The 25,411-nt window shown below is 43.1% G+C and overlaps 1 protein-coding gene across 2 annotated transcripts in view; it reads left to right on the top strand.

The window, feature by feature from the left end:
* MYOM1 (myomesin 1) overlaps positions 1–25,411 on the top strand; it is a 154,974-nt gene that overhangs the window by 116,526 nt on the left and 13,037 nt on the right. For both annotated transcript variants that reach the window (XM_075532903.1, XM_075532902.1), the window contains 11 exons: positions 4,219–4,375; positions 5,734–5,840; positions 5,962–6,006; positions 13,519–13,655; positions 16,917–17,061; positions 17,982–18,041; positions 18,326–18,393; positions 22,961–23,074; positions 23,859–23,946; positions 24,983–25,021; positions 25,117–25,222. In XM_075532903.1, the coding sequence (XP_075389018.1) occupies positions 4,219–4,375; positions 5,734–5,840; positions 5,962–6,006; positions 13,519–13,655; positions 16,917–17,061; positions 17,982–18,041; positions 18,326–18,393; positions 22,961–23,074; positions 23,859–23,946; positions 24,983–25,021; positions 25,117–25,222 (1,066 nt within the window). The remainder of the gene's footprint in view (positions 1–4,218; positions 4,376–5,733; positions 5,841–5,961; positions 6,007–13,518; positions 13,656–16,916; positions 17,062–17,981; positions 18,042–18,325; positions 18,394–22,960; positions 23,075–23,858; positions 23,947–24,982; positions 25,022–25,116; positions 25,223–25,411) is intronic.

Below are 25,411 nucleotides of genomic sequence, written 5' to 3'. Positions count from 1 at the left end.
TGTTTTCCATCGTAGCTGTTAGCGTTTGCAATCCCACCAGAATCATGCAGCTTCCAGTCTTCCCTTAACCTCTCCAGCATTTGTTAGTTTCTGCTTAAAAACAATTTTTTTGCTAGCAGTATTGACGTGAGGCGGTATTTAAATGTTGTTTTACTTTGTTTTTCTCCTATAACTAATTATCGAAAGCTGTTCTCCATATAATTATTGGCCTCCTGGTGAATTGTCTATTTATGTCATCTGTCAATTTTTAAATCAGATTATTTGTGTTTTTATTAGGTTGTGATGGATGCAATATATCATTGCCCCCATTTTTTTCTAATCTATGGTTCTCTTTTCACTCTTCTGGTGAAGTCTTTTGGTGTACATAAAGGTCTATATTGAGAAGGTGACAGACCTTTTATTTTGTCTTAGGTAGTGTATCTGTTTTCATTCTTTGATAACTTGTTTATGCCTTGTGTTAGCACCCTTAAATTTGTCCCTATTTTTAATTTATGATCTTTAGGGTCTATTCATACCTCTATTGATTTGTGCATGTTGACACATTACCAAATTATTTCCAGTGGTTTTCTTATTGAGTCATTGGGGTTTTCTACATATGGAATCAGATCATCTACAGAGCTTTACTTCTCCTTAGTCTATTTGGATGCCTTTAATTCATTTTTGACATCTAATGACCAAGACAGTTTTAAAGAAGAATGGTGACAACGGACAACCTGTCTTATTCCTGTTCAGAGAGAAATGCTCTCAGTCTCTCTCCATCGAGCCAAGTATTGACCATGGGTTGTCCATATGTGACCTTTGGCATGCTGAGGAATTCCCTTTTGATCCCTATTTTGAGTGCTTTTTTAAAAAATCAAAAACGAATACTAGGTTTTATCAAATGCCTTTTCTGTACCAACTGATGCCATCATTTCATTTCTTATTCATATTTACTTCTCTTTTGTTTAAATCACCAGTGGTTTATAAATTTTGTTCATTCTTTCAAAGAACAAACTTCTTGTCTTATGGATTTTTTTCTCATTTTTGTCTTCTGATCCATTAATTTCTCCTCCGATTTTATCTATTATTACAGTTTGTCTTGCTGCTCTTGTTCTAATCCGTGTGGATGTTGGGTTAAGGTGTTGATTTTGGTTCATATTTTTGGACGTGTGTAATTACTGGTGTTGCTTTTGCTGTATTCAAAGGTTTTGGTTTGTCGTATTTTGTTCTCATTTGTTTTGAAGAATTTTTTTCTCTTCATTGAATTTTATTGGACTTAAGTTCAAGTAGGTCTTATTAACTGATGTGGTATTAAGTCACAACCAAAGAGACAAAGAATGTACCCCGATAGACGTTTACATTTTGAACGACACCGTTTCTAAAGCCAATTTTTCTTTCAGTGTGGGGCTTCCTTGGTCATGAACAAAAAGCTTTGTCATTCGGGATTGAGCCCCAGTGCAGATGGCCTAATGAAAAGGGTCCTAAGACTAAGGCATTCCGAAACATTTCTTGATCGCAGTACTTTATCATTGTAGTCGCTTGCCGGGGATTAAGACAGTCCTACCAACGCTGTTTTCTCCTTTGTACTGAGATTGCCCGTTGCTTCTGAGATGTGATGCTTCTATATTTGGGTCTGTTTGTGGGTCAAGTGCAATCAGAGTGGAAAATATTGCCTGTACACTAGTTGGAGGCGTTGGAGGTTCAAGGGTGGCTGGGTCATGTCGATGGCTTATTCTAAGCCCACATTGATGACGGACAAAAGGTGGTTACGATTTCCTGTCACGGTCCCAGTCTCGAGGGAGGCTTTTGCAGCTGCCAGAGAGTGTGGGCCAGTGATCAAAGCAGTTGTCATGAAGAGAGGGAGAGAAAAATGTCCGGAAATCCCAGCCCCTGTTCCAAGAATCATCTTCACTGGAGCTGAGCGTCAGACAGGGGCCAGGGGCAATTTAACGCATCCCTCATTTGGCGAAGAACCTGTGCATCTTTTCAACCCCACAGCTGCCTGGAGATCATGAACTTTAGGCTCATTTACACTAATTTCCCCCAGTTCCACTTCCCCCGGTGTGGTCCCACCCTCCCAGGCATGTCAGGGACAGATGCCGCTCTCCACGTGTGGTGGGTGTGGGGAGTGAAGGTCACATTCACCACTTCCCTCATCCCAGTGCCATGGACTAACGTGATGGGGGGAGAGGCTCACCCATTGGCACCTTTCGGGTCCACGGAGAATCCAGTCTTCTGTGGGCTTCTTACATGTGCTTCCTCCCTCTGAATTACCAAATGGTGTCTGGTTCAGGAGCCTTGGTGGCATTGTGGTTATGTTTGGGCTGTGACGGCAGGAAAGGCAGTTCAAAACTAGCAGCTGCTCTGTGGGAGAAAGACGGGGCTGTCTACTGTGAATAGTGACAGTCCTGGAAACCCTGGGGCAGGTTGATCGTGTCCGGGAGAGTTGCAGTGAGTCAGCATCGACTCTAGAGCAGTGAGTTTGGGGTTTGGTCTGGTTCAGGCGTGGTTCTACCAGTGAGGTTCAGAACTCAGGATTTTTATTCATCTCCACCTTTTTGAGATCTTTACTTATCGAGGGTAGCTACAGCTTGTCTGGCTACATGGGCATGTTTCCCCCCAGTGTGTACTCTTTGGTGTTAATGCTTTTTAGATTTTAATAAAGGCCCTTGTTTGATATTAAGTATGCAACAATGGATGGCGGTAGTTTCATCAGGAATAAAGCCTGACCTGCATCTTGCAGTGGAATGGATAGCCATTTAAACATAATATAAACCAAAATAACAAATGCAGTGCCAACAAGTTGATTCTGACTCATGGCGACCCTATAGGACAGGGTATAACTGCTCCAGCGAGTTTCCTGGATTGGAACTCGTTGCAGGAGTAGAAAGCCCCATCTTTCTCCCATGGACCAATTGGTGGTTTCAGACTGCTGACCTTGAGATTAGCAGCCCAACTCGTAGCCACGATGCCCCCAGGGCTGCTTCCCTAAAGATAATATATCGCGGACATATAGTTAGAGAACCATTAGAATTTAAAGTGGTCATCAGTTCAGCTTATCTGAAAATAACCCTTTATTGGTTTTTAATATTTAAAGCCTTTCCCTAGAATTAACTTGCTCTAAGCTTTAGGAGTGAAAAATCACTTTTTGGAGGTTTATTACTGAATTCTACACTGCCATGAGTAAGGACACAAATTCCATGGGTTGCCAGGGTTAGGAACCAAGACCCTCTTGCCACTTTTTATCCCCCAGTGGATTTTCCCATTGTCAAGGTTTATTGGACAGTACCAGTGCAAAGTATCTGCTCGATCATCGTTTATGCTCTTTAACAGATAAAGTTGTACCAGCCTGGCATGAAATATATTGTTCCTAGACTACTAAAATAAATCAAGCTTAGACTGGCAACTGAATACATTTCAATAAGAGGAGGGCATTTTCTTTCCTTCTCAGGTGATTTAGTGTCCATGCGAATGTTTTTATGCTGTTTTATAGATTCTATTCGATACCTCTCAAAAAGAAAACTCAAAACACACACTGAATTGTTTTCTTTTCTCCCTAATTGTTTTCTTTTAAAATCTAAAAATTAATCTTTTCAAATATGTGGATTTCTCATCATTTATTTCAGTTATACTTCTATAATAACTCTTTCTAGATTGCCGTCCCTCTGCTTTGAAGGGACGTCCTTAGATTGATCAGGAAAGCAAGCTTCCAGGTGTTTCCCATCCAGACATGATTTGGAATGCGGACCATGCGAACACAGGCAATTCTTACTCCCTTTACGTTCTCCCCACCAGCTCCCTTCCATTGGTTTCTTTGTCCACCTGTGCCAAATGACTAGTTGAATGTGTGTTTTCTTGAGACAAAAGTCATAATTTGGGTCTTGGCTGAGACCCATCCAACTTCCTTTTTCTCCAAGGCATCTCTGTCACCTCTTTGTTATCATCACTTCTTTTCTCAAAATGGCAGCACAAGTCATCTCATGAACTTGAGCAAGAAAATGTGGGGGAACAGCACCAACACGTCCCATGTTGTTGGCTCTATGTAAGAACCATGACACATTCATTTCATTTCTTCTTAGCGCATGACAGTTAATTTGTCAATTAGGACTAGGAGCTCTCCATAAGCAGTTGGGACTTTCTCTTCCACAGGATCAAGACCTTGTTTTGCCTAAGGCTAAACTAAAGGTAAAACTCCTTAACTTGGTTAATTTCTACCAGATCTTGTTTGTGGTCTCCTAGGAACCAAAGAGATTGTTGTAAGTGTGGACGATGATGGAGTCATTTCTTTGAACTTCGAGTGTGATCAGATGTCGCCAAATTCTGAGTTCACCTGGTCCAAGGATTATGTGTCAATTGAGGATTCTGCTCGGCTAGAAGCTGAAAGTAAAGGCAACAAGTAAGACCAGATTCATGATGCGAGTGGATTCCTTTTAGCCACTGGAACATGAAGCATCCCCTTCATGTGTTATTTTAATTACTTGGAATAAGGAGATGAACTGGCAAATATTTTTCATCTGCTAATATGAAAATTCATAAAGAATTAAGCCCTTAAAATAACCCTTAGAAAGTGCTTTTCACGTCTCTCTACGTGCTTTCTAATGTATTATCTCATTTATGGTTTTAGAAAAACTTGGGTAAGTATAAAATCGATTTTAAGATTATTCTAAGAAATTTTAGAATCTTAAAATAGTGGTAAGGAGCATATATGGGGTTGTTGGGAAGAACTTAATACTTGCTTCAAGTTATGGGAAATTCGTGGATTAAATGTAATCTTGTCAGCTTTTTTCACCACCACTTATGAATGAGAAGAACTCAGTCACAGGGAGCAAGAACAGATGCCTGCTGATTCCCTCTCTTGATTCCCTAGCATGCCACTGATTAACTTCTGTGGATCTCATATGTATGTATTTTTTTAGTGGAGGAAGGGAGAAAGAATTGATTTTGTGTTTCAGCACTTCTTGTTAGCTCTAAAATTCCAAGTTTTCTTTTTTTACTTCACCTTACTTAAGTGCCAACTGTCCTGAATTGTATGTGCTAAAACACAGCTTTTAAGGGAGTAATCTATTACAACGAAGCCCAATGCATCTAAGAGATAAAATGGAAACAATGGCAATGTAGTTGGAGTAGGGCAAGGATATACTGACTGTCATTAAAAGACATTGTCCTGTCACTTGGCTATAAAGTTCTTGAAGTAAAGCAAGCATTTCGTCAAAGAAAAGAAAAACTGTGTTGCGTCCCATGTCTCCATGGGCTGCCGGCATGACTCACTAAGCAGAAAACAGGGAAACTAGACTGTTGGTCCACTCCCTTGTTCATGCCACAAATAATTCCTCGGTGTATGTGCTGTTTGTTCCAGGCATGGCACGAGGTGGGGGTTACAACAGCAACTAACAGGTAGAGAGCTCATGTCGTGGGGGTATCTAGATGATGAGACAACAGCACCCGTCAGGATGACAAGCTCAGAAAAGAGGAACTCAGTGGGCGACAGAGGGAAGGCACCCTGCAGTAGCGGCAGCCGGTCCTGTCCTGTGAGGGGGAAAACTTCAGGCTCCACAGCAATTGCGGTCAGCTCTGTATCTTTACGTCAGAATTGTATTACTAGATAGTAGGCTTTAGTCCAGCAAAGAGGGTGGGAGCAGTGTTCCACATAGCAGGACCGGGGTGTGCCAATGCCATCCTACCTGCAGACAGGGCAGAACCCAGATCCACTGACACCACTCACCTTCATTTCTAAGAAAGTATTTTGTTCTGAAGGACAAAAATGACCTTTAAAGACCTTGGGATGGAAGACTTGGGAATCTACTCCTGCGATGTAACGGGCACTGACGGGATAGCTGCAAGCTACTTAATAGATGAGGGAGGTAAGTTCCAATCATTTCTTTGGTGAGTCTGATGTGGCTTCAATTCCTCAAGCATTCATCAAGAAAAGTGAGTTTTGTTTTATCAGTTTAAAGTTTGATGTTCTTTTTTTTCTTTCTACAGAGGTGAAACGCTTACTTGCTCTCAGCCAGGAACACAAATTCCCAAGTAAGTATCAAAACCACATCAGCAGAACTTAACCTTTTGCTAGCTATGGACTTCTGGAATAGGCCGGTTTATAGTCGAATGGTCTAGAGGACAGAGGCGCTTGAGGCCATAAAATGGAGCACACAACGAAGACTACAGATTTGCTTTCTAAAAGTACTGCTTTAAAAAGTGGTTTTGCCATTTGTCCTTCACAGAGACCATTGGTAGAAATATAGCAATTATATCCCATGCTCTGCCAAATGTCAGACGACATAGTTATAACGTCTGAATAACTAAGTCCTTCACATTGTACCTACATATTTTAGAGCAATATACATGTATCTTCTAAGTATATTCACCGGTCTGCACATATGAATTTCATCAAATAGAACATACAGGAATCCAATCAATTCCATCTGTGGAAGGAGACAATAGAGACATTCACTATCATCAGTCAGAAGAAGTCCAGGGACTGGCTGCTGAGCAGATCCTCAATTGCTTTTATTTGAGGTCAAGTAGAAGAAAATTAAAACAAAAGCACCAAAGCACAACCTTGTTTGCATATCACCTGACTCTAGAGAACATCTCAAAATAGATTGGATGCATTGAACATGAATGATCAAAGAACGCACAAGTTGTGGCATGACATCAAGGGCATCATGCATGAAGAAAACAGAAGGTCATTAAAGACAGAAAAGATGTTAGATTCCTCAGGTGGAAACACCGCAGTCCTTGGCTTCACATGAGAAAGAATTCACGCTGAAGTCTGGCTTGTGATCCAAGTGGGTTTTTCTAAAGAATAGAAGAAGTTTCAGGTTTTACATAGGTACCCTCAGGGCACTGCACCCCCACGCGTGGAAACCTAAGGCCAGAGAAACCGCAGCCCAGCTGAGAGCGTTCAAGTAGACTGCTTAAAAATCAAGAAAATTGTAGGTCAGAGGTATATCCTTTCACCATATTTATTCCATTTGTATATTGAGCAAATGATCCAACAAGCTGCCCCACATAAAGCAGAGCATGACACCAGGATTAGAGAAAGATCGGTTACCAGCCTGTCCTGTGCAGATGACACAGCCTTGCTAGCTGAAGGTGAAGAGGAGCTGAAGCGCTTGCTGATGAAGATCCAAGACTGCAGCCTTCCGTGGGGATTGAATCTCATTGTCATGAAAAAGTCTAAGTCCTCATAACTGGATCGTGATAAACAGCATAAGCAACATTGTGATAAATGAAGAAAGATTCGAGTTTTCAGGGATTTCGTTTTACTTGACTCCACAATCAGCATCCACGAAAGCAACAGTCGGGCGATCAAACAAGTCTTGCACTGGGCCATCTGCTGCCAGAGACCTCCTAGAACCCAGACCCCAGCCCGAGCTTGCTGCCACTGAGCCAGCCCAGCTCAGAGCGCCCGGAGGACAGAGCAGGCCTCCTACGAAGGGTTCCTACGGCTGTACTGGTACAGGTGCAGACTAGCACATCTTTCTCCTGCAAACTCTGGCAGTGAGCAACCACGTGCTTCACCACGGAGCCACCAGGGCTCCCCAAAGACCTCTTCAAAGTGTTAAAAAGATAGACATGTTGCCCTGACCAGTCCATGGGATTTTCAATGGCCTCATAGGCATTCAGAAGCTGGAAGATTTTAAAGGAAGAAGACTGGCTGCAGCTGGATTACGGTGTGGGCACAGAATATTGAATATGCCACGGAATAAACACATGTCCTGGATGAAGTTCAGCCAGAAGCTCCTTGGAAGAGAAAATGGTGAGACTTTGTCTCATGTGACCAGGAGAAACCAAAAGCAGCCTCACTAACTTATTGCCACTGAGTGAATGCTAACTCAGAGGGACCCTTTGTGGGTTTCCAAGCCTGTAACTGTTGACTGGGGCAGAAACCCGTCTTTCTCCCTCTGAGCTGCTGGTGGTTTCAAACTGCCGACTGTGCAGATCGTAGCCGCACACCTAACCACTATACCACCAGGGATCCTGGTCTTGGAGAAGGACTTCATGCTTAGTGGAGAGTCAGCCAAAGCGAAGACCACCCTCAGGAGATGGATTGGCACAGCGGCTCCACCATCGCAATGGTAGGGATGGCCCAGAACGGGGCAATGTTTTGTTCCGTTTGATACATAAGGTCCCTAATCGTTGCAACCAACTTGACAGCAGTTAACAAACGAATCTCTTTCTAAGTCATTTCACATGGATACTTATTAGAAAAATCATTTCTCTAAAGTCAGACAATATAAAGACCCAGCCGAAACGAAACCGCTCCCCTGGAGTTGATTCCAACTCACGGAGAGCTTCCATCGTGTTCCCAAGGCGGCATCTCTGCGGGCCAGCTAGGTTCACCCTGCTCGTGTAGAATGGCTGCTGGATTTGAACTGCTGATCTGAGTCTCATGTCTAATAAAAACAGTACCTCCCACTTGGAACTCCCAGAAAACAAGGTAAAGATGCCTTAGGAAGAAAAAGGATATCCCTGAACTTTCTAGTAAAGCACTGAAATAAGCACCTTCGACATAAAAGATTAAACTCCACAGCTGACACCGAAGAGAGCGGAAAGAAGTCTGAAATGACATCCTGAAGGTTCCACTGATCTGATGGGATCTCTTGCCCGGAGCACCTGTTGACCCAAAGTAGCGAAGCATCCAGAAAGGTGAACCTTAGAAGAAGAAAACAAATAGAAAACGAATGAGAGCATTCATTCATTCCCATAAAGCTGCACTTAAAAAAAACCTAATAATTAAAATGTAGCTTCTTCACTGATGGTGGAGTTTCAATAATCCAGGAAACTACAGACTGTAGTTTTCATATGTGTAGTTTTCTGAGACGTTAAAGCTTTACGGGAGCAGACAGCCTCATCTTTCTCCCAAGGAATAGCAGGTGGGTTCAAACCGCTGACGTCGGGGCTATGGGCTCATTGTGTAGCTCCCTGCCCCATCAGAGCAATGCTTTTGTTTGTTTTATTAACCACGGGCTCTGATGAGACTTTAGCACAATTGAAAGGTTTACTCAACTCAACACCGTCAGAGCCAGGAAAAGGGCAGACTCCTGAGTGTTTGCACGGCCCAGTCTCAAACATTGGTCGCAATGGAGACACGGCAGTATATATTAATCTCGTCAGACAATAGGCACTGATTAAATGCCTCTGCCGCAGCTGGTTCCAACAATATTTACAGGTAGCTGTAAGGGTGGGATGAGAAAACATGGAGAGTTTGTACTGAGACATAACGCCCAGGCCCTCTGGAGTCCAGAGGCCCATCTGGACTTAGATGAAGAGTCAATTAGGGCATCTAGTAATTGCCTGGTGTCACTGTTAAAATAAAATGTCATTCCGAGGTACTTTATTTTTTGTAAACATAGGAATCTAACTATTGGTTCAGGGAGAGGGAACAACCTGCAAATTCAGGTAGCCTTTGATTAGGGCGAGCAAGATATTTTGGTAGGCAAAATGTATCTACAACTCTGACATGCAGGAATCAACTCTTCAATGCCACGGGAGTTTTCCCTAGCCCAGTGAAACTGCATTTTAAATGTTTCCGCTCCGGTTCCCTTTGTCTCCCTGGCCACCCTCAAATGAATCAGGTCCCTACAGGCATAATTCAGAGCTGATGATGGGGTCAAAGCAGCATATCTAGTTCCTTAAACTATACTCACCTCCTTTGGGGTAAATATCGACACATATTCAATCATTTCTTGAGATTTTGTAAGATTCTAGGTTGGCCTTGTTTCTTGTAGGATCTAAGGGAGACTATGGAGTTGATACCAAGGGCTCAAGTAGAAAGAAAATGTTTTGGAAATGATGACGGCAACAAATGTACAAATGTGTTTGACACGATGGATATATAGATTGTTATAAGAGCTATAAGAGCCTCCAATAAAATACTTTATTAAAATAAATAAAAGAATTAATTCAAGCATTAAATAATAAAAATAAATTAAATTTAAAATTTTAGAGAGAGAGACTATGGTGTTCCTTTACCCACTTAGCCAGCAAATCCTCCCTTTTAAGTTGTTTTAAAAAATCTTTTGAAAACCACTAAACATATGTCTCAAACCTACAAATAGCAGATATTTTGCTGGAGCAAATGAATTGCCAAAGATGAGAAGAAACCTAAAGGAGTTTCGAGATGAAACAAAGGGAAAAAAGTAAAAATATATCAACCTTAACCCAGACAATAATCTAGTCTGTCTTGCCAGCTTTTGCAATGTGAAGACACTTGTTTGAACATATACTCATATATGAGGGGCTTTTAAAAGTTGGGAGAAAAAAATCAATTATCTTTTCATACCAATTTTTCACAAGAAATTGGTGTTCCTTTTTTAGATCTCAGAAATTCAAGAAATGTGGGCATTGGGGGGTACAATGTCAATCTTTTCAAAAGATGTGAGATATCCTCTGTAGACCTTGGTTATGATCTCACTGTGTGTCCATATACGGTAGCGTGAAGATATAGACACGTACGTCAACATAAAAGCTAAAATATTATTTTACAATGGGGAGTGGTAGGATGTTATTGAAGCAAGTGGAAGAAAGATACACCAAAATATTAACAGTCCAGATTGATGAAGCACCGATGATGTCAGAGGAGCCGTGACGCATAGTGGAGCCCATGATGGGCTGGGCTGACCACAGCATTAGCCGTTCCTCGGGAGAGAGATGAGGCTTCTTCGTCCTGTAAAAAGTTAATCTCCAAAACCCACAGAGACACCTCCACCCTGTTCTATAGGGTCAATACGAGTCAGAGTCAACTCCATGACAGTGAGTTTGAGTTTATAGACTAAATTCATTGGATGGTCCTTAAATGGGATGTATCACTTAAATTCCATAATGACCTTAAAGGAGTCAATATTATGGTAATTTAATTGTAGAGATGATGAAAGTAAGGCCAGATAGGTTAAGTAGTTAGACCAGACTCCCATAGCTGGCGCACAGCATTAAACTCAGGTGGTCTCACCTGGAAGTGTGTTCCTCTAACTACCGTACATGGGGCTGTCTGGCCACCATGCCACCTCTGGTGATTCCTGGTGGCCAGCAGTTCCCAGAAAGTGTTCTCACTGCTCAGCAAGGACACTAAGCAATAAGGGAGACAGAGGCTTCCAAGCGCCTGCCCCCTGCGCTCTGATCCTCCTTCAAACCTCATGGCCTCATGTCACTCAAAGTCCCCAAGAGGAGGGCTCACCTGTTTCCTAGCAGAGAGTCTACTTTCCACTTCCGTCAAGACTTATTTGTAGCAAGTTGGAGCAACCTGGAGTGAGAAAGCTCAGCCTCTCCTCTCCTCGCCGCAGGCTCTGTCCATCTCCCCTGTCTTTGGACATTATGCTCACCCTGAAAGACCACCAATGGGACTCAGAGTGGACAACCCTGGGCCAGAAGGAATACAGAATGGAGGAAATAATATCAGCTCCAGGGAGCAGACTGTGCATTGTCCTTTACCTCTTGTATGAGACCCCTCATGGCCTCACTCTTCTGTCATCAGTCCCTAGAGCAGGAAAGGAACTACCTTTCCTTGAATACTGGTTATTAGAGGCACTGCCTTCGTGTATCCTGTTACTATAGTAGCTTGTCCTAGGGGCCTCGTGAGATTAAAACCCTCGCTTAAGCAGGGAGGAAAGCAAGGCTTAAGGAGCAGAGTGGCTGTGATCATAGTGTAGACTCCAAAGTCCTCTCTCTCTCTCTACCTTAATAGATGGTGCCTAAGCCGCCCTTCAGCCTAGAACGAACAAATCTGTAACTGACGTTTATAATTACCATGGAATGATATAAATGAAGGACATCCCTGGGAGCTTGAAAAGGCGCATTTTAAGATAAACACAGAAATATTTGGTACGAATTTGAGAAACGAGGATTAAAATGTAACACATGCTACCATTCTGAGAGAGGTTTAAGTGTAGTTTAGAGCACGCAACGGTGATGCTTCCCACTGCAGCTGGGCCTTGAGAAGCAGGTCCAAAAGGCTCTAGAGCCATGTTAGAGAACATGGCCCAGTTGCAAGCCCTTTTTGAAAACTGGCTTTGTGAGAGATCAGTCAACTTACTAAATTTCACTTCTCCTCAAATGGCTTAAAGATGCAATTATCGATCAGTGATACCAAATGGCAGCTCCACCATCTACATAAAATATTAAATATTTTAATATCCAAAGCTCCAAACTCTCTAACAGCAAGTCAATGCTCACTCATAGCGCCCCCCCCCATGGGTCCCTAAGACTGTAACTGTTGAGGTGAGTAAACAGACCAGTCTCACCCGGGAAGCTGCTGGTGGTTTCAGACCTCCCACCACAGGAATCACAGCCCAAAGCCTAACCTCTACACCACTAGGCCTCCAAGAGCTATATTTTAATGTAGCTCCTTGATAATGACTCTATAAAATTTTTGCTAGGTCTTAGAAGTAAAATGAACTATAATGTACCTTTAGGATGGATAGAGTTTAAATGATAAACTGGATGATCATGTATATTCAAAACTAATTATTTCAAAAGTATGCCGGTGTTCATCTGGGTAGACTAGAGATACAAATTCATAGACACTCACATGTGCATAAGAAAGAGCTTTATATACAAGAGCAATTGAATATTGAGAAAACATCCCAGCTCAGTCCAAATCAAGTCCATAAGTCTGATATTAGCCTATATGTCCAATATCAATCTATAAAGTCCTCTTCAGACTCATGAAACACATGCAATGACTGCCGAATGCAGGAAGATCACAGGCCAGTGGGTGGAAAGTCTTGTGGACCCAGTGGCGGTAGAAGCGTCTCAGCACTGGTGTGGATCTCCACGTGGCTCCTCCAGCTCCAGGGCTCTGGCTATCAGTGTAGCTCCATCAGGCTGAGTGCGTCCCACCTCTAGCAAGCTATTTATCTCCTTAGCGCCTTCAAATGAGGTCATCAAGCTGTGACCTAATTAACAAGCTAAGCTCCACCCCTTCACTCTTCAGCCTCAAATTAACAAAATGTATGTATCTACCGCAGTGCCCAAAGTGAGTTAAGTGGTTGAAAAAAATTTTTTTCAGTCCTTCCCAAATATTGTACAGATAGTGTGATCGTTAATTATAGCCTTTAGGTGCTGGACAATATCTGAGCTATTGGGGGCGTTTGCAGACATTGTATTCATTTATACACAAGTCGGGTGAAGTCCAGAGACCCGAAGATTGTTATTAGCGGAATGTGGGCTGGCCTCCACTTTTCCTGAAGCCTGTCCTGGACTCTGTTCCTCAGCACTGTTGTCTCTCAATAAACCTGTCACCACAGTGTACAGTCACAGGGGTGAGAAGGGCCCAGCACATCAGGCCCTGCTTCCTCCCGGACACAGTTATAGCGCCTGCCAGAAGGTGAGAGACTTGCCCAGGCTGAGTCCTAGAACTAGAAACCAGGTCTGCTGTCACTTGATCCCAGGATCTCCCAACAAAACTCCCCCTGCCTCCAGGTTTATGCAAGAAGCAAAGTACTGCATCTCCATTTTCCTTGATGATTTTTCACTTGTTGGAAAATTCTTAGCAATACAATTTATTATCCATGTAATTCCTTTTTTTTTCCTAACTAGCTGTTCCAGTTAAATCAGAGTTGGCAGTTGAAATTTTGGAGAAGGGGCAGGTCCGGTTTTGGATGCAGGCCGAGAAGTTGTCTGGCAATGCTAAAGTTAACTACATATTTAATGAGAAGGAAATCTTTGAAGGGCCGGTAGGTATTACACTTTTTTGACTTTGTTTAAATGCATTATTGCATGAGAGCCTATTATAATACAGGTAAGTTGGAGAAACCACTAGCAGTAAAGTAAATCATTCCCTCAGGTTAAAAAAAATGTGGAAGGAAACTATGGATGGATTGCATCATTTTATCCAAACAAAGACCCTTTTGAAAACGAAGCCAGTGGCAGCTCCGAAATAGTTTCCAAGTCAGAGAAACCTTCAGAGGGCTTCTCAGGAGCCTCGTTTTTCACCTGTTGACCTTGAAGGTAGCAGCCTGCCACCCACAACACCACCCAGGCTCCTTTGGAGAAGGAACAGAGCTACTAATAAGAATATAACAAAGTCAACAGTCGTGAAGCAAACGCTAAGTGGTCTGCTATGTTCACATTTGAAAATGGAGCTGCTCTCCTGAGCAGGCCAAGAAACCGATATCCTTACCAGAACCAGCACCAGGCCAGCCGGGACTTGACACTCTATACTGAGCAAAGTAATCAATAGCACCTGTATTGCCCTTCTGGTTAAAAAGATGTATACTTGTTTTCAAAGAGGAAAAAAAATGCAAATTCTTAAAAGTTTTAAAATAACATGTTGGCATACACATTTTTCCTTTTTTCTACTTTTCTGTGTCTATATGTCTGTTTATAAAACTACTGTAGAGACGATTTTGATTCATGGTGAATTCATTTTCAAAGGTGAGCATAGCATACCAATAGGGAAAAAAATCGCACTGCTCTCTAAGGTTTCTGAGACCACTCTCCTGCAGCGACTCTGCTGGGTTGGAACCCCTGACCTTGAAGTTAACATTCAACCTACTGTATTCCCAGGGATTTTTTTAGGTGAATAGATGTGTGTGCCTAAACATTTCTATCTCGGTGTGTGTATGCACACAAACACATAAGCACACACATCTATCCATTCATTTTGCTTTTTGTAGCAGGACTTGGCCTTTGCTACTCCAGGTCTCTTTGCACTTCATGGAAACCAGTTTTTCTAGAAAGCGCTGCTGCACATGACCTGTATTTGTCCTCCTCACAAACCTCCCTTGGGCCAGGGTGGTAGCAGCCACCAGTGACTCTGAAGACTGCTGCTGGGTGGCCCTGGCACTGCCTCATGGGATTATGGACGCAAAACTGAAAGAGGGACAGGGAGGTGTGGCTTGTGGCTATTAGGAGCAGCCCATTGAGCTACCTTTGAACCATCCGAGGATTCCTGAATGAGGGAGAGATGATTGTGTAAGGAGCCGAAGAGTCTGCATTCCTCCATTTCTTTTCAACTCGGCTGTAAGTGCACTTGGAGCCAGCTTACGTCACTCATGCGGCCACAGTGGGCCCTATCCTGACTATTTCTTCAAAGGTGTTCCTCTGCTGCTATCCTCACCAGGGAGAAGGAGGAACAGCATCGCTGGCGGCCCTCTCGGCCACCCCAGTCATCCAAGCAGACATGCACGTCTGTGTGTGTAGACACACCGCTCTTTACGTGTTCATATGTGCACACACACAGCACACCAAAGAGCTGTTTGTGTCATGGCAATGGCCCTGCCCATTCTATTTCACTGGTTGACAATTACTGTCTTGGGCCAGACTCCCCCAAATAAAGTCTGGAATAGAGATTCTCATTCAAGTGAAGTATTGAAGGAGTGATTTCGGGGCAGGGGAGGGAGGAAAGCATGAATGTGAAGAACAGAGACAGGGAAGCAGAGGCTGGGAAGATGGACGGATGGAGGCAGGGACGCTGAGCAGGAATGTGGTGTAAAAATGGCATGGTGACTGGCACAGATAGGAACTGGAAATACAGGGAATCCAGGACAGATGAATCCCTCAGGATCAGTGGCGAGAGTGGCGATATCCAGAGGGTGGAGGGAGGGTGAGGGAGAAAGGGGGAACAGATGACAAGGTCTACATGTAGCCTCCTCCCTGGAGGACAGACAGCGGAGAACTGGGTGAAGGAGATGTCAGATGGTGTAAGATATGATAAATAATAATTAATTATAAATTATCAAGGGTTCAGGTGGAGGGGTGGGAAGAGGGAGGGGAAAAATAAGGAGCTGATACCAAGGGCTCAAGTAGAAAGCAGGTGTCTTGAGAATGATGATGACAACATATGTACGAATGTGCTGGACACAAATGATGTATGTACGGATTGTGAAAAGAGTTATATGAGCCCCTTAAAAAGTTGTGAAAAATGGCATGATGGCAGCATCTGCTGACCTCCTCTACCTTTTCAAGGGGGCCGGGGGAGAATCACCACCAAGGCAAAAGTCAAACATGCTTCCCATCTGCAACCTTCTTCCTACTCTGACACCAGCCCTCCCTCCCACAGCACTCTCCTCCTCCACTGGGTTAAATCGCCGATTGCAAGGGCATAGATCTCAGACAACACACGCCGTCATGGGTTTTATTACAGACAATTCAGCATCAGAAGCAACTCAGCATACAGTCCTTCCCTTGGTGAGCCCTAAGCATCTCCCAGTGGGAGTTACAAAACGTCCTATTAAGGAATTCGCTCCACGCATGCAGTGTGAGATGGGGACTGGTTTCAGCAGAGAGGCTCCGTAGCATGGACAGCACCACAGACTTGAGCCTAGACCTGAGTCGTCATTCTGTGATCTCTTATCACAAAGCCTCCTTTATTCAGACCTGTTGTGGGGTCTGTGCTTGGACACATAAAAACTAGATTGATCTTTACTCTCGGGTGGGTGGGGAAGCTGTTAAGCAATGTGATAAAATAAGTACAGAGTAATTTTAATTCATGAAGAGCAAATGAATCTCAAATGCTTTAGAAGGGTCTGTTATATGCTTCTTATGTAGTCGATATTTATTGATTGCCAACTATATGCCACCATGTACTAGGCCCTGGGGACAGGCCATGAAGAAAGGGCTGCCAAAACTTTTACATTATTTGGCTTATTAAAAGAATGTAATCTGGAAGGACAGTGGAACCCAAAAGTAGCTACTAACCACACTTTGTGACTTGCAATAATAACATTTCATTTATATTTAAGAAATTAAATTTCAGACCTTTTAGTAATTAATTCTGGTTATCCTCTAGCTAAGTAGTACATATATTCTACATAAAATTCCTTTTCCTTGGGAAAAAAATGCTTGTCAAGACTTGCTCATCTTTAAAAACTGAAATCAGAAATGTTGTTAAAATTGCAATTCTTGGAGGTGTACTTTTATTTCACTAGGCATATTGTTGTCAACATAAAACATCTCTTTCACTAATGTCTCTATCTTTTCATTGTACTTTGAAGAAATATAAGATGCATATTGACCGAAACACTGGTATCATTGAAATGTTCATGGAGAAGCTACAGGATGAGGACGAGGGGACGTACACTTTTCAGCTTCAAGATGGAAAAGCAACTGGCCACTCCACCCTGGTCCTCATTGGAGATGGTAAGAGCCCTGGCGATATGCACTGGCGCACTGTGCTCTCCTCTTCCAAGCAAATTCTCCACGGCACCAAGTGACCGTATGAAACAAAACATGAATTTGTAATTGACTTCCAGTATCCCAAATGCAATTTCCAGTTGCTACTTTCCACAGAATCATAGAAATGAAAATGATACCAAATTATTCCTGGCCCACAGGCAAGATTGCACTTAAATAATCTCTCATATAATTAAGCATTTATTACTAAAGTCTTCCAGTGATTCCAGTGACTGTCATTCAACCAAGACTGTCTGTGTGTTTATGATACTGTTCTAAACTATGATACTGTTCTATGAGACTATGATACTGTTCTAAAGTGCATACTTTTACAGACACACATGCAAGCAATGCATGGCAAACCTATTAATCACACATTACAATAAGACTGTAGTAAATCTAAGGGGCCCTGGTGGCACTGGTCGCTGCCAGACTGCTAATCACAAAGTTGTTGGTTCAAACCCACCAGCTTCTCTGAGGGAGAAAGATGAGGCTGTCCGCTCTGGTAGACTTGAAACTTCAGAACCCCTGCGTATGGTTGCTATGAGCCAGAATCAACTAGATGGCAATCTTGGTCTTTGCTATAAGCCCCAAGGAAATCGACAAGATTTAAAATGTGTCATTTAACAGAAAATATAGAGGCTGGTCCGGGTTCTAGAACTGATACTATTCCGTTTGTTTGTATTTCACTGTCTTTAAGCTTCATGACCTTGCACAAGTTGCTTCATCTTTTAAAATCTGTTTCTCTATGAAGATTGAAAACTAGTGGGGGCCATCACAATGTGAGAGCATTCTAATAATGAGTTATCAATCACTTGGCACCGTGTGTGACGTGCACATTTATGCTACTCAGTTCAATTTCATCCTTCCTTGTGTCCAATTTCTAGTTTATAAAAAGCTCCAGAAAGAAGCTGAATTCCAGCGGCAAGAATGGATCCGGAAACAAGGTAAAATGTAGGCAGTACATAAAGAGAAAAACTGCAAGATTTTTTTAGATAAATAATCCAAGATTATTTCTATAGCAAGGTAAAGATTGAAATAATGTATATGGGCATATAAAAATAAGTGGGTGTGGTCAAATACTAATATTCATGTTTTCATTTTAAATGTTTTAAAAATAAATCTAGAATTTGATATTTAAATATCAAAGTGCATTTCAATTTAAAGACAAATTTCAATTTTGCATGTGTGACGACTGGAGTAATGGTTGGTGTCGTTTCCAATTTTATAGGTCCACATTTTGCTGAGTATTTGAGCTGGGAAGTAACTGGGGAATGTAACGTATTATTGAAATGCAAGGTAAGCAATAGACAAATTTTTAATATTTGATTCAAGTGAAATAAAGATAAAATAGAATGTGGAGAAAGGAAGATGAATTTTTCATTTTCTCCAGTGCACCAGTATGATAAGCAACACATCCTTCCTGGTGAAAGCTACTGTTGGTTGGTAAGAAACATTTAAAATAAAACATAAAAACATGGAAAGGCAAAATGATCTGTTACCCACGTCCTCATTAATAAGGACACAGAGTCTTTTACTAACTCTTAATTTCAAAAGGCTCTCACATTGTCTTTCTTCAAGTTAAATCTGTATCCTAAGTGAAAGATGGATGCCAGAACCATTCCAGCTACAATTTCCTGGGGCAGGTTTTAGCAACCTCATACTTACCTGTGACCATCAGAACCTTTGAGGGAACGACAGCTCTAACACTGGTTCTGAAACCAAGGGGCTGCCTTGAGAAAGAAGCTGAATAAAGAGTTTGCCATTATAAGCTAATGTGGTGGAGGCAGCTAACGGTACCTGGCATTCAAAAGGTAGAGTCTGGGTCTTAAAGGCCTGAAGGTAAACAAGTGGCCATCTAGCTAGAAAGCAACAAAGCACACATGGAAGAAGCACGCCAACCTGTGTGATCACAAGGTGTCAATGGGATCAGGCATCAGATAACCCTAAATAGACAGCCATTTTGATATGAACAAAGGGGATCCGAATGGAGACCCAAAGCCGATCTGTCGACAATTGGACATCCCCTCACAGAAGGGAAGAGATGAGCCAGCCAGGGTGCACACAATATTCCTCTAGTTCTTTAATGCTTCCTCCACTCCCACCCACCCCCACCCCAATATCATGACTCCAGTTCTATCTTACAAATCTGGCTACACCAGAGCATGTACACTAGTATGGATAAGGGCTCTCAAACACAGAAACCAGGACAGATTAACCCCTCAGGACCAATAATGAGAGTAGCGATACCATGAGGCTAGCGGCAAGGTAGGGAGAGAAAATTGGAACTGATCTCAATGATCGACGTACAACCCCCTGCCCCCAGGGAGACGGACAACAGAAATGCGGTGAAGAGTGACGACGAACAGTGTAAATTATGAAAATTAAAATAATTTCTAAATGATCAGGAGGATGGGAAGGTGGAGGAAGGAAAGGGGAAAAGGAGGAGCTGATAACAAGGGCTCAAGTAGAAAGAAAATGTTTTGGAAATGACGGTGACAACATATGTGCTTGATAAGATTGAAATATGAATTGTTATGAGTTGTAAGAGCCCCCAATTAAAATTTTTTTAAGGAATTTGCCATTCATAACCAATGGATTTATCGGGCCTTTGGAAAACTTCAGAGAAACAACATCTGTTTAGCATTCTGTGTCAGGCTGGGCTGACTAAGGAAACGTAGCCAGTGACACTCACATATGTATAGGAGAGAGCTTGGTATCAAGAAGGAATCTGATCTCAATAAAGCATCCGGCCCGGGCCAGTGGGGCCAGTGGGGCCAGCGCTAGCCGGAGCCCTCTTCACACGCACGGAGCTGCAGGCTGATGACAAAGAAAGGTGAAGCAGGGAATGGGGAGGCCACAGGCTGATGGGCACAGAGTCACTGGAAGCCAAGGTTGGCGGAAAGCTGGCAAGGTGCTGACAGCATTCGGGGGTGGGCCGCCCATATGCAGCTACACCTGGAGGCAGGCACATAGTCCCGGTGAAGTCCCAGTAAGGAGGGAGGAAAAGGGAAAGAGAGAGAGGGAGAGAGAGAGAAAGAGAGAGGAGGAGCCCTCTAGCCCCCCCCCCCATGTCTCTCTTATAGAAAGGCAACTTCCCCAAGGAGGAAGCATCAGGCTGTGACCTGATTGATAGGCTGGATTCCACCCCTCCACAAGTGCAAGTGGACATAAAATCTAACTATTGCACATTCTAAACCACTTTTTACCTTAGTGTAGGGTGTTGCCATCAAAAATATTAGAAGAGGAACATTAGTTGAGGCTGGAACTTTGGAGCGATGGCCATTGGGGACCGAAAGACAGAAGCCTGGATTTAGTGCTTTGGTATGCACCTCTCATTGTAAAAGCTCCCGATTTCTTGCTGACTGCTGGTGAGTCATCTCCCAACTCAGGCACAGTGGAATGCTGCCTGGCCCTGTGTCGTGCCCATGGTCAGTTGAGATCAGACCATGGTGATCACAGTTTTCACTGGCTGACTTTGGGAGAGTAGATCATTCAAACCATTCTTCCTAGTCCATCATAGTCTGGGAGCGCCCCTGAAATTCATTTGGCATCATAACAACCTTCAAGCTTCCATTGACAAATGGGTGGTGGTCTGAGGATCCTGGGCTTGGAAATGAACCTCACATTGAAGGCAGGAATTCCGCTACAGAAGCAGCACTGCTCTCCTGAGCCCTGCCTAGATACTGTACATCCCGAGAGGCAGCACTCTATCAGAAATAGATAAGGAAAATCAATTGTAGGCTTTAGCTTTCAGGAAACCATAGAACACGGGAATGCATTCTTAATGTCCAATACAATATTAAAAACCTGCTCAGCCTTTCTTCCTCACAGCCTGGCAAAGGCTCTTGAGAAAATCTTTCTTAGGCAACAGTTAAAACTCCTCACTCTCTCCCCCCGCCTGCTGCTCACTGCCATGCTGTTCTTGCTCATTTCCTTGTCCACTGTCTGACCCAGAAAATCTTCCCTCTCCCAGGAGTCCACACATATGCCCTCTCTCCATCTGCCCTACCTGTAGTAGCCGCCTCCACTGCCCACCCTGGCAAGTGCCACTGGTGCCCCATCCTGAGGGCATCCTGCTCAGTCCTCGGAAGACGCCAAGCAAACAAGAGGAGCCTCCAAATCGGTTTTAAACATTCAAACATCATTTATTTATGTTGCCCCAAGAAGGGCTGTCCTTCTTTCAGCTTTTTTGACAAAATCCTGTCTCGGGGCCCAACTCAATGGTATTCCCTCCCCTTCTGTGCCCAAGCAGAATGGAGCTTCCTTTGAGTCCCCAGAGCGCTTTGTCTCATTAGTATAACAACTTGTGCATGGCATTATATTTGAATCTGAGTCATAAACATCCAGGCTCAACAAGACTGCCCGTGGCCCCATTGGTACTAATCTTAGAGGAACTGGAGCAGGAGCCCTGGCGCACCAGGAAGTAGCAGTGTGCAGGATCCCCCCTCTCCCCCCAAGAGTCCTGTCAGGGGCCAGGGAAGGAGTCCAAGGCAGGGAGTGTTTCTCCTCACCTGCCCCTCAGATGACAACGGATGTGCAAAGAAAGAAGATCCCTATAAAGCAGGTCTGGGAAGCCCCACGGCTTTACAAATGTAATGCCCCAAGGACCCACCAGAGCCTGTCACAAGTCCCTAGGCAGAGTTTCCATACTGGAATTGCTTCGCTCAAGGAAGCCCCAGGCTGTCGGTCCATGATCAGGCCTTCGCAGTCCAGATAGGGCTTTGCTACAGAGGTGGTTTTTTTCTCATGAATATCGTTGCCTAGTAATAGAGTTACATTCAGGAACTGATTTCCAGGGTTATAAAGAATGTTTGCATGTACAGCTTCACTCCCCAAATTGCCAGGGTCAATTCTTCCTACGTTAACTTATTAGCTGAAAAATATTAGCATTTTAAAGCCAACATACCCTTGCTTCTGATGAGATTTAACGTATCTTCCTCTCTGTTTTACAGTGATAGCTCCTCTTTGGGCACTTGTAGACACATATGTCCAGTTGTTCATGGGATCTTTGGAACTAGTTTTTTTTATATTATGTATGTGAGGCTATTAGTTATTTATATAATCGTAATTGTGCTGGAAATACATGGTTCTATTCTTCTTTGAAAAACATCAGATTTGGAGGGGGGGGAAATGAGGAGCTGATACCAAGGGCTCAAGTAGAAAGCAAATGTTGTTGCTTTCCAATATGCTTGACGATGGATGATGTATGAATTGTGATACGAGTTGTATGAGCCCCCCCTAAAATGAATTTTTTTAAGTGAAAAAAATTAAAACATCAGATTTGGAAACATTTCAGATAAAGCTCAAGACCACTGGAGGCCACTAACGTCTTTCACTCCATTCAAAATGTATGTTATAATTGGATGTGCGGATATGGGCTCTGAATGAATTTCCTCAAAATTGCTAAGAATGAATTTACTAAATCATAGCTCTTCTTCACAATCAATTATACTGCTTCCTTTATCTTTTATTAAAATTTCAGATGGATTGGGGATTACTTATTCTATTCTTTTGATGAAGCCATTTGTTTCTAGGACACGGGCTCTCTTTGGATCAGATGGATTGTGTCGTCCTTTTCGCTTCCGTTTTTGTTTTTTAATTGGAGTGTACATGTTAATGTCTGGGCATTTATCTATTCTTGCTTTTTGTCTCTACTGCTGGAAAGCGAGATGCTGTTGATTTAGGGTTATTAATTCCGATCCACTTTATGCTACACACTTTCCTCAATTAAAATCGCTTTCAGCTGATTCCTTGAGAAATCTTACCTTCTACTCCATCTGCAGCTTGCTGAACTGAGAGCCATTCCGTTCTATATCAACCAGATCTTGTCTCAAGACAATAATCGTGTGGTTTTTTCTTTTAGGTGGCAAATATTAAGAAGGAAACGCATATCGTGTGGTACAAAGATGAGAGGGAGATATCCGTGGACGAGAAACATGATTTTAAGGATGGCATATGTACCCTGCTTATAACAGAGGTAGATGACGTCAATGTGAAGATGTCATATATTAGTTCTCCACCCTCCTTCTATTCTCTCACAGAAGCAGAGACTAGATTGCGTGTTCCCTTCTGGCTGGGGGACTCATCATACCTTACTTCTTGTTCCTGAGACCCTTGCCCCTGCCATCTGCCTCCCATCGCCAGTAAAACAAACTATCTGCCTCCCATTGCCATCAGTAAAACAAAACAAACAGAATTGTGGAAACGTACGAGATTGTCTCTGTTTATGACATAGGTAGATATGACATATTGGCTAGACACGAGTCCTGCCTTTCTTTTATATGGGTGGGTGGCAGGGCAGTTACATGGAGCCTTCCTTCTCTGTTGGCACTTAAACTTCATAATAACTTGATCCCTAAAAGACACAAAGACCATCAGCTACTACATTCACCGAAGTACAGCTTTTATCCAGTTTCTGTCTAAAAGAGCACAGCTTTCAAATATACGTGAACATTAGAAAAAAATTTTTTGAACATTTGTTTTGATAAATGGAGGCAAAGTAAAAGTTCAGGACTTTGAACCTCAAATGAATTATAGCTTTAGTGAGTCATCTATAATATAAACAAAAATAAATGAATAAGTAATCAGTACTGCTCGCCAGTCTATCCTGACCCAGGGCCAGCGTTAGTCCGTGGCCAGATCGATACTCATTCAAAATGGGTTTGCGGAGTGGCTCCGTCTAGCACAGGGCTATAAGCATGCAACCATCTTACCTTGGGGCCCCGATCAGTTGCAATGTGGTTTATCTATTCTCTACTCAGTTTTCAAAGAAAGATGCTGGATTTTATGAAGTGATCCTGAAAGATGACCGAGGGAAAGATAAGAGCAGATTGAAGCTTGTGGATGAAGGTCAGTCCACCAACTGCTGAGGGCCCTGTGTGCGTGTTCAATCAGCAGGTCGGGTGGGAGGGGGTGGTTGATGCTGGGTTGATGCTCGCTGGGGTGCTGAGTTTGGGCTTGTAGAATCTGTGTTCATTAAAATTTCAGGAGGGTGAGCTGCTGCTTTGTTCAAATATGTTTCGCTTATTTTAGTCTTCCTACAAATCGAACGTGCCCTTTTGGTCCTCAGAGAATTTATAGGCCACAGTCCTATAGTTCTGTTTTCAATTTAAGTCATCATTTTTGTTTCAACTAGATAAAATTGCTCCTGGATTAAAAGCATCTATGAGAAACGTAGCAAAGTGGTTCACTCATAAAAGGTGGTAAAAGAGATGTAGATATGGAATTTGAAGCTTCAAACTTAGTAGCGAAGCAGGAAAGCAATTTTCATTTTTCAAAGACGGTTGAAGACAAATATATCATGGTAATGAAAACCGCCACTTGGCTTCCAAACTTCCCATTTTTGTTCCTGGAGGAAACCTTGTAATAGTATCACTAACAGATAGCCTCCCCACCCATGGTAGGGACTATTTGATTCTGCCTCCCCACCCATGGTAGGACTATTTATGGCTATGGGTTCCTAGGCTGGGAGAGACCTAGGAACTTGCCTGCAAGTTCCTTATGAATTAAAGACACAGATAAGAAACCTTTTTCTATGTAAACTCAGGCTTCCAGGGATCCTGGGGAAGGAGGGGGAAGCTGAGAGCTTTCCTGGAAATCCCATTGACTCTTTCCCTGAAATGTAAATGCAGTGCCAGTTACACAGATAGAGGGAACGGCACCAAAACAGGCAGTGAGCTCCCAAAACGTGATGCAAATGGAGTCGTTCCTTCCATTCGATCACTTATTCTCACGATCAAATTCACCATATGACCAAGACGCTTCACCAAATGCTGAGAGCATGATACCGACTAACAATCTGAGATTTGATCTTTTTTTTTTTGAGATTTGATCTTACATTGGATATTTTCATGCTAAATCCTTGTCTATGAACCTCCTCCCACAGCCTTTAAAGAGCTGATGACTGAAGTATGTAAAAGAATCGGTGAGTCAGGGGTTCTCACTGGGGTGCTCTATGACTCCCGCTTGCTGGACTAGCCTTGGTTTTCAGGCACACAAATGTGCTCTTGTCCCTTTCAGCTTTGTCGGCCACAGACCTGAAAATCCAGAGCACTGCTGAGGGGATTCGGCTCTACTCCTTTGTGACTTACTACCTGGATGATTTGAAAATCAACTGGTCCCACAAGTAAGTAAGAGGGAAATTCTTTCACCACCGGTGAACTCTTCTCCCCCCCCCCCCCAGTCTCTGACACCCTTGGCGTCTCGGGGTCTGACCTTGAGGGTCACAGGGCAGAAGCCCCCCACTCTTCCGTCAGCAGGAGGTTATCACTTTCTTGGAAGACACATATTGTGAGGCCGGTAAAGGCGACTGTCC

The sequence above is a fragment of the Tenrec ecaudatus genome, chromosome 15 (assembly GCF_050624435.1).
Source record: "Tenrec ecaudatus isolate mTenEca1 chromosome 15, mTenEca1.hap1, whole genome shotgun sequence".
Taxonomy (NCBI): domain Eukaryota; kingdom Metazoa; phylum Chordata; class Mammalia; order Afrosoricida; family Tenrecidae; genus Tenrec; species Tenrec ecaudatus.
The sequence above is the reverse complement of the archived record's forward strand: the minus strand, read 5'-3'. Positions and strand labels throughout refer to the sequence as shown.